The sequence below is a fragment of the Panulirus ornatus genome, chromosome 2 (genome assembly GCF_036320965.1).
Source record: "Panulirus ornatus isolate Po-2019 chromosome 2, ASM3632096v1, whole genome shotgun sequence".
In the NCBI taxonomy this organism is placed as follows: Eukaryota; Metazoa; Arthropoda; class Malacostraca; order Decapoda; family Palinuridae; genus Panulirus; species Panulirus ornatus.
The window spans coordinates 29,541,443-29,556,442 of NC_092225.1; the positions used below are offsets into that span (position 1 = coordinate 29,541,443).

Below are 15,000 nucleotides of genomic sequence, written 5' to 3' on the forward strand. Positions count from 1 at the left end.
TTGTCATTAATCAATAAATAGTTATGTTTATATACATGTCACTACATATCACCCCTGGGGATAGGGGAGAAGGAATACTTCCCACGTATTCCCTGCCTGTCGTAGAAGGCGACTAAAAGGGGAGGGAGCGGAGGGCTGGAAATCCTCCCCTCCCGTTTTACTTTTTCTAAGAGAAGGAACAGATAAGGGAGCCAAGTGAGGATATTCCCTCTAAGTCTCAGTCGTCTGCTCTTAACGCTACCTCGCCAACGCGGGAAATGGCGAATATGTATGAAAAAAAAAAAAAAAAAATATATATATATATATATATATATATATATATATATATATATATATATATATATATATATATATATATATATATATATATATTAATTAATTACTTGACTGAAGTGTTGTCTGTTTTAAGCATTTCTTATTCATATTCTTGTCATGATTAATACAAAGTTTGCCTGTGTGTGTGTGCCAAGTTTCAGTGCCTCTGCCTCGCGCTTGTAAAGAACAGTAAATATAACGACACACGACATGAATTTGTTAAGAAGAAAATGTTGACAGTAGGCGTCGCATAGAAAACGGATCTTTGTCAACATTTACGTGCAGGTGTTGGGGCAGATATTATTTATTTTTCTTTTGGCAGTAGGTTGAAGACACGTCTAAAGGTACATATGAACTTCGGAAGACAAAAAAAGAAAAGTTTCTTTTGGTAAGAAAATAGCGTCATGGGTTTTGTATTTTCAGTTTCCGGGCTTGTAATTACGAACAGTGGAGTTTTGTGTGTTCTCTCCCGTGTGTGCATCTGGCGATGTTCTCGTAATTGTATCTTTTAATTTTTTTGTTCATTATTTATTGTCATTTTGATTAAAGCCGGACTAGGACGAGAGAGAGAGAGAGAGAGAGAGAGAGAGAGAGAGAGAGAGAGAGAGAGAGAGAATGTGTGTGTGTGTGTGTGTGTGTGTGTGTGTGTGTGTGTGTGTGGTGGAAAGCGAGGTTGTTGGAAGGGGGCGGCGTTGGCTGAGGTGGGTGATGCATGACTGTGGACAGAGGGTCCGGAGCAGAAGACCCATCTCACAGGGTGGTCCGGAGCAGAAGACCTCATCGCATAGGGTGGTCCGGAGCAGAAGACCTCATCTCACAGGGTGTTCCGGAGCAGAAGACCCATCTCACAGGGTGGTCCGGAGCAGAAGACCTCATCTCACAGGGTGTTCCGGAGCAGAAGACCCATCTCACAGGGTGGTCCGGAGCAGAAGACCCATCTCACAGGGTGGTCCGGAGCAGAAGACCTCATCTCACAGGGTGGTCCGGAGCAGAAGACCTCATCGCATAGGGTGGTCCGGAGCAGAAGACCTCATCTCACAGGGTGTTCCGGAGCAGAAGACCCATCTCACAGGGTGGTCCGGAGCAGAAGACCCATCTCACAGGGTGTTCCGGAGCAGAAGACCCATCTCACAGGGTGGTCCGGAGCAGAAGACCTCATCTCACAGGGTGGTTCGCAGCAGAAGACCATCTCAAAAGGAAACTGAAGAAGTCCTTTGCCCAAGGAGCTTGGCAGACTTTGGCCAGGGGAATGTGGACCCAGAAAGGCCCAAACTAAAAATCTGTCTCCAACGCTGGGTTTATTCCAGGAACAGACGGAAGGAAACGTTGTCTGGAATGAGAGGCAGACTGAAGCTTTTGTCTCGGACGAGAAACCGACTGGCTTTCGAAGGGTTATAAGAAACGCCATGCAGTAGGAAAGGTTTTTAAGGCGTGAGAGAAACTCCTTTAAATAAAGGACAACATCGTGTCACACGTGACACAGGTGTGGGAGCAGGACAGACAATGTGTACAATACATCAAAACATCCGGTGGAAATTCGTGTGTGGAAGAAATCTTTACGTAAAATATAACGAAAGTCAGATTCTACCGTGAATTGTCTAATGGAAGATCCTGTTTAAAGACTGACTTAAAAGAAAACACTTCTCTATTTCTTTCTCTTTCTCTTTAAGGAACTTTACCTAAAGTGATCAAATCGAAACGGCAGCTGTCGTAACATGTTAATAGCGTTCCCCTGGCCAGCGTCTTGAAGTACACAGTAACCTCACATGAGGAGCATGTGTGAACTGGGCAGTGTTGACCTGCCTCACGTGATACAGACAAACTTACGTAGAATAAATGAAAACTTGAGTTGGTAAACAACTGTCTCCCACAGTGAGGGTTATGTATATGTCTGTGTATGTATACGTTGAAATGTATATTTCTGTGTATGTATATGTATGTATAGGTATGTATAGCTATGTACATGCGTGTGAGGCCGTTTATGTATATACATGTGTGTGTGGGTGGGCGTTTCCTTGCGCTACCTCGCTTACGCGGGAGACAGCGATTAAGTATAATAAGAAAGTAATATATATATATATATATATATATATATATATATATATATATATATATATATATATATATTTGAGTGGCTTGGACACTCGCCACCAGTGAGATTGGAGAAGATACTGGCCAAAAAGAAAAAAAGGAAACATTTTAGTTTGATTGCATGAGAGAGAGAGAGAGAAAGAGAGAGAGAGAGAGAGAGAGAGAGAGAGAGAGAGAGAGAGAGAGAGAGAGTAGCAAATCTTGCCCCTTAAGAGTTACTCTCTCTCTCTCTCTCTCTCTCTCTCTTGAACGAGACTGTCTCGGACGCGTTGAACGAGACTGTCTCTGACACGTTGAACGAGACTGCTTCGGACGCATTGAACGAATCTGTTTCGGGTGATTCGTTGAACGTCGCAGTCATTTCTCAGCCTCGTTTGGAAATATCAAAAAAAAAAAAAACGCGAGAAAAATGAAAGAAAAAAAAAGATAAATCTATGAAGTTATCTCACCCCTCGAAAGATTACCGGAAGTTGATAATATTGTCAGCGGATACCACTACGCAAGATATTGACCCCGCCCACCCCGCCTCGCACACACACACACACACACACACACACACACACACATGGTCTTGACCACAACCGCCGGCATCGAACCCGGGAGTTTAATCCGTCGTTGGCAACCTTGTCCTCCACGCCCGTCACTTCACTTCATAATGATTGCCTTCCTGAATTATCCCAGGGTGTGGGATCGTCCCAGGGTGTAGGATTATCCCAGGGTGTAGGATTATCCCAGGGTGTAGGATGATCCCAGGGTGTAGGATTATCCCAGGGTGTAGGATGATCCCAGGGTGTAGAGTTGTCCCAGGGTGTAGGATGACCCCAGGGTGTAGGATTATCCCAGGGTGTAGGATTATCCCAGGGTGTAGGATTATCCCAGGGTGTAGTATTGTCCCAGGGTGTAGGATTATCCCAGGGTGTATTATTGTCCCAGGGTGTAGGATTGTCCCAGGGTGTAGGATTATCCCAGGGTGTAGGATGATCCCAGGGTGTAGGATTATCCCAGGGTGTAGAATTGTCCTAGGGTGTAGGATTATCCCAGGGTGTAGGGTGATCCCAGGGTGTAGGATTATCCCAAGGTGTAGGATTATCCCAGGGTGTAGAATTGTCCCAGGGTGTAGGATTATCCCAGGGTGTATTATTGTCCCAGGGTGTAGGATTTTCCCAGGGTGTAGGATTGTCCCAGGGTGTAGGATTATCCCAGGGTGTAGAATTGTCCCAGGGTGTAGGATGATCCCAGGGTGTAGGATTATCCCAGGGTGTAGGATTATCCCAGGGTGTAGAATTGTCCCAGGGTGTAGAATTGTCCCAGGGTGTAGGATTATCCCAGGGTGTATTATTGTCCCAGGGTGTAGGATTGTCCCAGGGTGTAGGATTGTCCCAGGGTGTAGGATTATCCCAGGGTGTAGGATTATCCCAGGGTGTAGGGTGATCCCAGGGTGTAGGATTATCCCAGGGTGTAGGATTATCCCAGGGTGTAGAATTGTCCCAGGGTGTAGTATTGTCCCAGGGTGTAGGATTGTCCCAGGGTGTAGGATTGTCCCAGGGTGTAGGATTATCCCAGGGTGTAGAGTTGTCCCAGGGTGTAGGGTGATCCCAGGGTGTAGGATTATCCCAGGGTGTAGGATTATCCCAGGGTGTAGAATTGTCCCAGGGTGTAGGATTATCCCAGGGTGTATTATTGTCCCAGGGTGTAGGATTGTCCCAGGGTGTAGGATTGTCCCAGGGTGTAGGATTATCCCAGGGTGTAGGATGATCCCAGGGTGTAGGATTATCCCAGGGTGTAGAATTGTCCCAGGGTGTAGTATTGTCCCAGGGTGTAGGGTGATCCCAGGGTGTAGAATTGTCCCAGGGTGTAGGGTGATCCCAGGGTGTAGAATTGTCCCAGGGTGTAGGGTGATCCCAGGGTGTAGGATTATCCCAGGGTGTAGGATGATCCCAGGGTGTAGAATTGTCCCAGGGTGTAGTATTGTCCCAGGGTGTAGAATTGTCCCAGGGTGTGTATTGTCCCAGGGTGTAGGGTGATTAGATTGTCCAGTAGGATTATCCCAGGGTGTAGATCCCAGGGTGTAGTATTGTCCCAGGGTGTAGGGTGATCCCAGGGTGTAGAATTGTCCCAGGGTGTAGGGTGATCCCAGGGTGTAGAATTGTCCCAGGGTGTAGTATTGTCCCAGGGTGTAGAATTGTCCCAGGGTGTAGTATTGTCCCAGGGTGTAGGGTGATCCCAGGGTGTAGAATTGTCCCAGGGTGTAGGATTATCCCAGAGTGTAGAATTGTCCTAGGGTGTGGGATTATCCCAGGGTGTATTATTGTCCCAGGGTGTAGGATTGTCCCAGGGTGTATTATTGTCCCAGGGTGTAGGATTGTCCTAGGGTGTGGGATTATCCCAGGGTGTATTATTATCCCAGGGTGTATTATTATCCCAGGGTGTAGGATTGTCCCAGGGTGTAGGATTGTCCCAGGGTGTAGGATTGTCCCAGGGTGTATTATTGTCCCAGGGTGTATGATTGTCCCAGGGTATGGGATCGTCCCAGGTTGTATTATTGTCCCAGGGTGTAGAATTGTCCCAGGGTGTAGGATTGCCCCCGGGTCTGGGATTGCCACAGGGTCTAGGATGGTCTCAGAATCCTTCTCTAATTCACAGATAGAATCCTATCATGGTTAATTTACATGGAGGTAAATCCTTCTTGTTTACATTTACATGGGGGTAGAACTCTTCGTAGTGTATATACATAGGATATACAATTTTTGGGGGGATACATTTACAATGAGTTGTACTTTTTCAAGTACATAAACATGGGATAGAATCCTGCACAGTGCATTCCCACGGGTTAGGATCCATCATGGGACATGTCTTTGAGATGGAACCTCATCTGTTATATTGACGTAACCATAAAGGATACATTTCTAAGGGATAGAACTCTTGTGTGATACACGTCCATGGGTGTTGAACCATGTAGAGCACAGTTCCATGGGTGTTGAACCCTTTAACGAGCGTATTTCCATAGAGTTCACACCTTAGCCTTTGATCCGGTCGATGGCGACAGTATGGTAATTATGTCCTTGTCTTCCCCCCCAGGTACGTGTGTGTTGTCCCGTGTCCACCAGTAGCTAGGGACGAGGTACCTGCATGACGGTGAAGGTAAGTTCGACCCTACGGTGGTAACGGTTGTCGTTCATCTGTCATTACTGTCCTGAAGTTGGAGGATTAACGAAGCGTTCGACGTTCGCTGTTGGACACACAACCTCCATCTTTCCCACAACACTCGTGGCAACTCTTCGTTATTCCAGTTTACTCAGATTTTCTCACATCTGTCTCGTCCACGCGTCTCGTCCTCTTTCCACGTACTTTGTAGCTTCGGCCTCTGGAGGGATTTGCTCAGCCGGGATGTCGTAACTTGGCGGAGGTGAACGCTTGTGAAACCTCATCTTCTCCTGTTTTCCATTTTTTTTGTGTCGAAGTTCTCGCGGAGTTTCTCCTCGTCTTTGATGGGCGTGATTCGCCACTCAGCTCGGTAAATATACCCAGTTCCTCCATACTGACTGATCTACTTTGGGAACCCCCCTTGGCGCAGAAGTAGCTAAGTTTGCCTTAAAAAAAAGAAAGAAAAGGGGGAAACAAAAAACGAGCAGGTTTTGTTTACATGAACAGGGCTCGTCTGTCGTCTACGTCACTGGTAATTTGTTGTCCTGAATCCACGGTTGACATCGGTTGACTAAACGACCAATTACGTTCCCTCGAACGACGTGATCTGAGCTATACGTGCAGACTTAATGACCGACGCATCATAACATAACAGCGTAATGACTGAACCATCTAGTAACAAGCTGATGATCATACTAACCACTAACGACACAACCACTGTATCATCCACTGACAACATTACCAATGTACCACCCACTGACAACATAACCTCTGTCCCACCCACTGACAACATACACCTCTATACCACCCACTGACAACATAGACACTGTGCCACCCACTGGCAACATAAAGCACTGTCCTACCCACTGACAACATAAACACTGTCCCACCCACTGACAACATCGACCTTTGTACCACCCACTGTCTGCTTCACTGACAACATCGACACCGCGTCACCAATGAGCAGTATTTCCACAGTGGACGTCATGCACAGAGAAGTTAAACGTTCCATGATCATATGTGAGAGAGTCTTATACTCACTAGGTGTGTGTGTGTGTGTGTGTGTGTGTGTGTGTGTATGTGTTCCCCAGTGTTTGCATGCATGTTATGGATGCTGGGGCGCGCGTGGGAGAGAGGTGTAGTGAGTGTAACCTCTGGCAGTGTAGGTCTGGGAGGGAGGGAGGCAGCCAGCCAGCGAGGCAGGCAGCCAAGGGCCAAAGTCTTCACTCCCAGCTGGGACGCGGGAAGGTTCGGGCCGGCCGACGTGTCGCTGATCTGCGCCACCCCAGTCAACCAAGTCCCACGGGGCGTGTCGTGCGCTCCCCTGCCTCCCGGGACGGGACTGGGGAATTGTAGAAAGGAGTGGCACCCGCTGACGTTTTCTTTCTCGTCTGAGTTACCCATTCTACGTAGAACTTGTATACTGCGATGCCCTCGGTGTGCACGATGAAGCTGGCGTGGCTCAGGGTCGTGCCCAAGTTATTAGAAAACTTTTGGTGTCGTTGTGGCTGTTGTGGGTCGTTCTCTACGAGCGGGATGGGAGAAAACGCTGAGTGTGATCTGGAGAAGATGTTGTGAGGAGGGAAGGGGTTGTGGGTGGGTTGTGGGTTGTTCGAGTATGTGTGTGTGTGTGTGTGTATGGGCGGTGTGACGTAGGGCGTCGTGGTGCATCCCCGCCTGCCCCACCCGACCCACCCTTCCTTGCGACGCTCGTACTCACCTCCCGAAGTCGTGAAACCGCTCTCAGGAGACCTTCGCCCTTACCCCAGTCCACAGCGAAGTGGGGGTTAACACGCTTTTCAGAAAACGTAGAAAATAATGCTGGGTTTCTACAGAGGGGACGTTCTCTGTGGGGGTTCTCTACAGAGGGGACGTTCTCTGTGGCTTTGTTCATCTACCGTGCGATGCTACGACTATGCTAACTAGAAACCAGTCCAGTGAGTTGTGTATACACGTCACCGATACGTCACTGGACCTGTGTATACACGTCACCGATACGTCACTGGACCTGTCGTAAAGTCGTGATCGTAATCCTCACGTTCACCGTAATGTTACGATGGGGTGGAAGGGAGTAATAATGTGTTTTGAGCTGAATTGGGGAATTACATGGATTATATTCTTTTCTTTCTTTTTTTTCTAATCAAAATTATGTAAGTTGAAGATGTGTTCGAAAGCAAAGTTTTGATTTAGGAAGAACGTGGGATATAGAACACTGATGATGGTTTAGAGGATCATATGTTTGAGACGCGAGACGTTGAATTGTTAGTTAACTTTTCTTGAGCAGGACGGAAGGTACCCTCTGGGTACCACGGTCTGAACCTTTGACCTGACCCGTGAAGGTCAGGTCAAAGGTCATACCGTCGTCCTTCAGGTGCCTGACCTTGCGTGACGTTGAGGTTGCCAAAGAGGACCCTCAACCTCTCTCTCTCTCTCTCTCTCTCTCTCTCTCTCTCTCTCTCTCTCTCTCTCTCTCTCTCTCTCTCTCTCTCTCTCGCATGCCCAGGTATCCTCCTCCTCCCAGCCTACCATGCCTTACTGAAACTACTTCCCCTGAATCCTGTGATCCCTCTGACATCCCAGGGCACGTTCCTCTTGTTCACAGCTTCCGAGTTTTGATCTGAGAGAGTATCCCGTATTCTCGCCGTAACTAAGGTCTCATAATTCGTCTCATTAATCACTTCTCCTCATGATGCACCAGCGCGAGTTCTAAGACCACTGTGAGGGGAGCTTCGACGGACGCCAGACTTCTGGTGAAGGTTTTGTTCCGTGAGTGTGTCGCTCCGTGGAGGAGGAGAGGAGAGGCACCTCACACCACCTCAGTGCAGAAAAGACCCGTGCTATGAGACATGTCCGCCCCCTGGGCACACGCCAGTGTAGGTGGCTGGAACTGCTGTGAGGGGGCGTCACACTGGAGGGGCGCCACAGGGGAGAGGCGGATGGACGACTGCAGTTAAGCGCCCTTGTTGCCCCCACAGCTTCGGTCCCTCCCACCCGCTGAACGCCACCCTCCCCCCACACGACGCACTTCCAGCAGAGTGTAAACACCGTGTCACCTGACCAGATCCTGTCATGGGAATCCAAGTTTTACAGCAGCCGTCATAAACATGTGTGGATAATGCGCTGATAACGGCAGCTTTGAGCTGAGGTGAGGGGGGAAGAGGCAGCATAGGCCTATATCACAGGCGAGGAGCATGCTATTGTCGACCGTCCGGCCGGTGCACGCAAGGCAGAATGAAGAGCAAACCCAAGTTGTTCCCCTCACGCCAGCCCAGAATACCAGGTAAGTATGTAAGTTGTTGCTTTGTTTTTTTTTAAAGGGGAGGAACAGACCACAGCGAGCGTCCTCCCTCCAGCCCCTGGGCGAGCTGGGCCGACCGTCTCCCCTGGGGGGTGAGCGAACCCCACCGGCTCCTGACGGGGCCCTCATGACCACTCCAGTCCAATGTGTTACGAGGTGTTGTCATTCAGGAGCGCCTAGGTGGACGGTGAGTGAGGGGCGGGGGCGGGCGGCACAGGTGTAACGGGAATGACTGCATGATGGTAAGAACTCCTGCCTGGAGTCTGGGTTTCCAGCGACTCTGACGCTCGCCATGACCCGGTGGTCTCTCTCTCTCTCTCTCTCTCTCTCTCTCTCTCTCTCTCTCTCTCTCTCTCTCTCTCTCTCTCTCTCTCTCTCTCTCTCTCTCTCTCTCTCTCTCTCCAGGACCCTCGCATTCACCTCCCTCACCACCCCCATCCATAAATAGATGAAACAGCCGTGGTGACATCACACACTCTCGGCCGCAGACACACCTGGAACCACTCGCCTTCCTCTGTTTCTACTCGCACACACGGCTTACTCTCTTACTCTCGCAGCTTCTAGTAGCCCTCCTCCGACATCATATATTCGTAACACCTTCATCAGTCCTTCAGTCGTCTCACACAAGCAGCGCGACCGCGAGAGATTCGTCCAATCACCGTCACCACCTTACCTTCCCTCGTCCAATCAGCTGAGGGAGAAGTCTGAGTCTCATTTTCTAGATGCCTCTCTAATACTTGTCCTGCATCGAATCTGGTGGATCATTGCTTGTTATGTCCATGTTCTCCGATCTGTCTATGTCCGTGTTCTTCCATCTATGTCCATGTTCTTCCATCTATGTCCATGTTCTTCCATCTATGTCCATGTTCTCCCATCTATGTCCGTGTTCTCCGATCTATGTCCATGTTCTCCGATCTATCTATGTGCGTGTTCTTCTATGTCCATGTTCTCCGATCTATGTCCATGTTCTTCCATCTATGTCCGTGTTCTTCCATACGTACAGTGTGTTCTCTACGTACGCACGTTTGTATTTTTACGCACACAGTATGTCTGTGCGTCCGATGTACGTGAACTTGTTACCAGGAATACGTGAGGGTGATGGAACGGAAGACACAGTAAGAATTGCTCATCATTATTGCTTATATTACGTAAGGTGTGATCAAAGTTTGGAACCGGTTTCTATACAAGAATTCATGGACATGTTGACCTGGGCTACGACCTGAAGGATTAAGTGTCGTGTTGATAACAAGGCCATCATTGCCTTGAAGGATCGTACCGTCGTGCTCAAGGATCGTGCCGTCGTGGTCGAGGGTCGTGCCGTCGTGGTCGAGGGTCGTATCGTCGTGGTCAAGGGTCGTACCGTCGTGCTCGAGGATCGTACCGTCGTGCTCGAGGGTCGTAGTACCGTCGTGCTCGAGGGTCGTAGTACCGTCGTGCTCAAGGGTTGTACCGTCGTGTCGAGGGTCGAACCGTCGTGCTCGCGGGTCGTACCGTCGTGCTCGAGGATCGTACCGTCGTGGTTAAGGGTCGCACCGTTGTGGTCAAGGGTCGTACCGTCGTGCTCAAGGGTCGTACCGTCGTGGTTAAGGGTCGTACCGTCGTGGTCAAGGATCGTGCCGTCGTGCTCGAGGGTCGTACCGTTGTGCTCAAGGATCGTACCGTCGTGCTGAAAGGTTTAGACAGTACTGATATGTAGGGCGATATTGCATAACTTTCGACGTATGGTATAGATCGCGTATCAAAGACCGATTGCCATTGGCTCCCTCTATGAGGAAGAAAAATTGTGAAATAAGATGAAAAAAAAAAGATACTTTTCGTGTGTGTGTGTGTGTGTGTGTGTGTGTGTGTGTCTGTGTCTGTGGGTGGGGGTGGGAGTGGGAGGGGGGGTATGTGCCCCTCCTGATAAAAAGAATCCTTGGAGGTCGACCTCGGTGGAGTGGTTACCGATGACCCTCCAAGGATGCACCTCGTCTTGAAGGAGGCACGTGTCACCTCCTTTCATTTACTGATGCTAATTAAAAGAAAACCGTCCTGAGTTCAAGAGAAAGCTTGAGTATTGTTACTTATTGGTAGAGTGAAGTGAAGGGGCCCAGGCTGGCTCGACCACGGGAGCTGCCGTGGTATTACGTGGCCCATATCTTCCTCTGTTGCCTCACTGTTACATGTTCCGTGGTTCTTCTGTTGCATCACTGTTACATGTTCCGTGGTTCCTCTGTTGCCTCACTGTTACAAGACCCGTAGCTTCCTCTGTTGCCTCACTGTTACATGTTCCGTGGTTCTTCTGTTGCCTCACTGTTACATGTTCCGTGGTTCCTCTGTTGCCTCACTGTTACAAGACCCGTATCTTCCTCTGTTGCCTCACTGTTACATGTTCCGTGGTTCTTCTGTTGCCTCACTGTTACATGTTCCGTGGTTCCTCTGTTGCCTCACTGTTACAAGACCCGTATCTTCCTCTGTTGCCTCACTGTTACAAGACCCGTATCTTCCTCTGTTGCCTCACTGTTACATGTTCCGTGGTTCTTCTGTTGCATCACTGTTACATGTTCTGTGGTTTCTCTGTTGCCTCACTGTTACAAGACCCGTATCTTCCTCTGTTGCCTCACTGTTACAAGACTCGTATCTTCCTCTGTTGCCTCACTGTTACAAGACCCGTATCTTCCTCTGTTGTCTCACTGTTACAAGAGGTCCATATGTTCTCCCGTTGCCCCACTGTTACTGGAATACTGAATGGAAATCCAGTGTACAGACGTGCTGGAAGGTGAATTTTTGAACACTACGATCACCAAAAGATTAATATTTGTTTTATAATCCGGAAACTGAAGTGAACATGGCACATCCGTAATCAAGGAGAGGTCAGTAATACCCGGAGTAGACCTTGAAGACCGGATATTAATCCGGTCTGTTGTTCAACGCGCGCGCGCGCGCGTGTGTGTGTGTGTGTGTGTGTGGCACTGTTTTCAACTGGCAGGCGACTCTGGCCTTTAAGGAGCCTCCCTGCCTCCACGTTAATGAAATCCTCCGGTGGTCTGGCGTTCCGTGAAATGTGTGGATCACTCGCTCGCGCGAAGGTGTGACTACTGCAGAGAGAGAGAGAGAGAGAGAGAGAGAGAGAGAGAGAGAGAGAGAGAGAGAGAGAGAGAGTACAGTCAAGTCAAAGAAACCTCTCGTGTTTTTTTGTTTTTTTTCTTGTTTTCTTCAAGAGAGTCCATCATGACCTAGCTCCTGAACGTAGCGCATCCTTGGAACCCTAAATGCGTCGAAGCCAATGCCCCCCTCCCCTCCCCTCCCCTCCTTTTCTTTCTTGCTTTAAACGCAAATTGAGTTTAATTTCGTAAAGTTGGTATCAAGAAAACGTTTCTTGTTATTTCTTAAAGGCGAGGGGAGGGGGGGGGGGTTGAGGGCTTTTCTGTAACTGCTTTATGAGGCGAGTCATAAGGTCGCCTCTCTCGTCCAGTTGTTGTTGGTGGGCCGTCCTATTGTAAGGTGGCTGTTGGCTCTTTGTTCCCCTCGAGAATTTATCACATTTTTCGTTTGGGGTCAGATTTCATTTTCACCGCCTTCCTTCCTTCCTTCCTTCCTTCATCTTCCTCTGAGTTATCTTGATATTCTTTCTCTTTCTTCCTTTCCTTCTTCGCTTCCTCTTATCCTCCTATATATATATATATATATATATATATATATATATATATATATATATATATATATATATATATATATATAGGTCATTTTACCCAGCGAATTTAACAAACACTTTAAAATAAGCTGTTACTAAGTTGGGTCAAGTCTTGGGAAATAGAGCTGGGCTGACCTTTGACCTGGGAATTTCTTGGGTTCGAACAGTTTTCAGCTGATGGGAACCTTGGATGCGTCAACGCCACATCTCCCGTTTTTTATGCTTATATATTTAGAACTTATGATAGTGTGAAGGGAATTATCAACTTTATGGTATGATATTTGCAGTATATATATATATATATATATATATATATATATATATATATATATATATATATATATATATATATATATTGGAAAGGATCACAATTTTGCGCGTGATCAAGATATTCCTATGAGTCCAGGGGGAAAATGAAACACGAAAAGTTCCCAAGTGCACTTTTGTGTAACAATCACATCATCAGGGGAGACACAAGAGAGAAATATAACAGTTAGTTGATATACAACGAAGAGACGAAGCTAGGACGCCATTTGGTAAACATGTGATTGGCGTCCTAGCTTCGTCTGTTCGATATATATCAACTGACTTTTATATTTCTCTCTTGTGTCTCCCCTGATGAAGCGATTATTACACGAAAGTGCACTTGGGAACTTTTCGTGTTTCATTTTTCCCGTGGACTCATAGGAATATATATATATATATATATATATATATATATATATATATATATATATATATATATATATATATATATATATATATATATATATATATATATATATATATATATATATATATCATCGACATTTTTCTAAAAGTAAATGGTAAAGTCACTTAATAGCAGCAGGGTTGTGAAGTAAGTATTGTGGCCATTAAACCTGGCCAGCGGGGGAGGGGTTGGTGGACGGCCTGGGGTCCAGGCCAATCAGAGCCTGGCCCCTGTGGCCCTGTGCCACGCTGGATGCCACCCACCCCCGCTGGAGCACTCTGCCATTACAACTGGGAGAAGAGAAATACCTTTCAGAAAGGGGTATATATATATAGTGGCTTGCCCCTTAGTGGGGTACCACAAGATGGTGACGTAAATTATATATATATATATATATATATATATATATATATATATATATATATATATATATATATATATATATATATATATATATATATATTATTCAGTTAGTCCAATCAGCGGTCGTAGGATCAATTAGGGATCATATTAAGCATTGCTGGAAGAGGAGGAGGAGGAGGAAGCGCTTTAGAAATCCCCAGGTCCATCTCCAATTACTCCACTCGATTAAATAATGTGCCAGGGCCCCCCCTCACCCCCCCCCCCCCTCCCAAGACCTCGAGTATTGTTCAAGACCAGTATTTTTGTGACCCTATTATGTCCTGGCTTTTGTCTGGGTTTTTGATTTTTGATTCTTTTTTTGGGAAGGGAGGGGTTCGAACCTTTCCCCATTTTTTTATTTTTGGAAAATTGGTCTGGGTGAATGCAGTTACAGTGGCGAAGACCTGGCCAGAATATACCTCACCCGGATGCTGAATATCGTGGCGCCAGGATCCCCGAATATTGTGCGTCTTCGGAGGCCGAATATCATGGTGAAGGAGCGTGGGGACGACGTGGTGACCTGTTCTGAATATTGAAGATTTTTGACGCGAAGATCGTGAACATGGTGATGATCATGACTGATAACTTGGGGAAGATCGTGAACATGGTGATGATCATGACTGATAACTTGGGGGAAGATCGTGAACATGGTGATGATCATGACTGATAACTTGGGGAAGATCGTGAACATGGTGATGATCATGACTGATAACTTGGGGGAAGATCGTGAACATGGTGATGATCATGACTGATAACTTGGGGAAGATCGTGAACATGGTGATGATCATGACTGATAACTTGGGGAAGATCGTGAACATGGTGATGATCATGACTGATAACTTGGGGAAGATATTTGTGACTTGATAGATAACACAGGAAGATATTGATGACGTGATAGATAACATAGGAAGATAATGATGACGTAATAGATAACACAGGAGGGTATTGATGACGTGATAGATAACATAGGAAGATATTGATGACGTAATAGATAACACAGGAGGGTATTGATGACGTGATAGATAACACAGGAAGGTATTGATGACGTGATAGATAACACAGGAAGGTATTGATGACGTGATAGATAACACAGGAAGGTATTGATGACGTGATAGATAACACAGGAAGGTATTGATGACGTGATAGATAACACAGGAAGGTATTGATGACGTGATAGATAACACAGGAAGGTATTGATGACGTGATAGATAACACAGGAGGGTATTGATGACGTGATAGATAACACAGGAAGGTATTGATGACGTGATAGATAACACAGGAAGATATTGATGACGTAATAGATAACACAGGAAGGTATTGATGGCGTGATAGATAACACAGGAAGGTATTGATGACGTGATAGAT

At 47.0% G+C, this 15,000-nt stretch overlaps 1 protein-coding gene across 4 annotated transcripts in view; it reads left to right on the plus strand.

Moving 5' to 3' along the window:
• The window catches only part of LOC139755380 (band 7 protein AGAP004871-like), a 628,824-nt gene that overhangs the window by 323,678 nt on the left and 290,146 nt on the right, over window positions 1–15,000 (plus strand). Inside the window, exon 1 of one of the 4 annotated variants that reach the window (XM_071673716.1) lies at window positions 8,228–8,830. The exons of the other annotated variants lie outside the window; for them this stretch is intronic. Coding sequence (XP_071529817.1) covers window positions 8,782–8,830 — 49 coding nt within the window. The 5' untranslated portion in view covers window positions 8,228–8,781. Of the gene's footprint in view, window positions 1–8,227; window positions 8,831–15,000 lie in introns of those variants that run through there. 4 annotated transcript variants of the gene reach the window in all.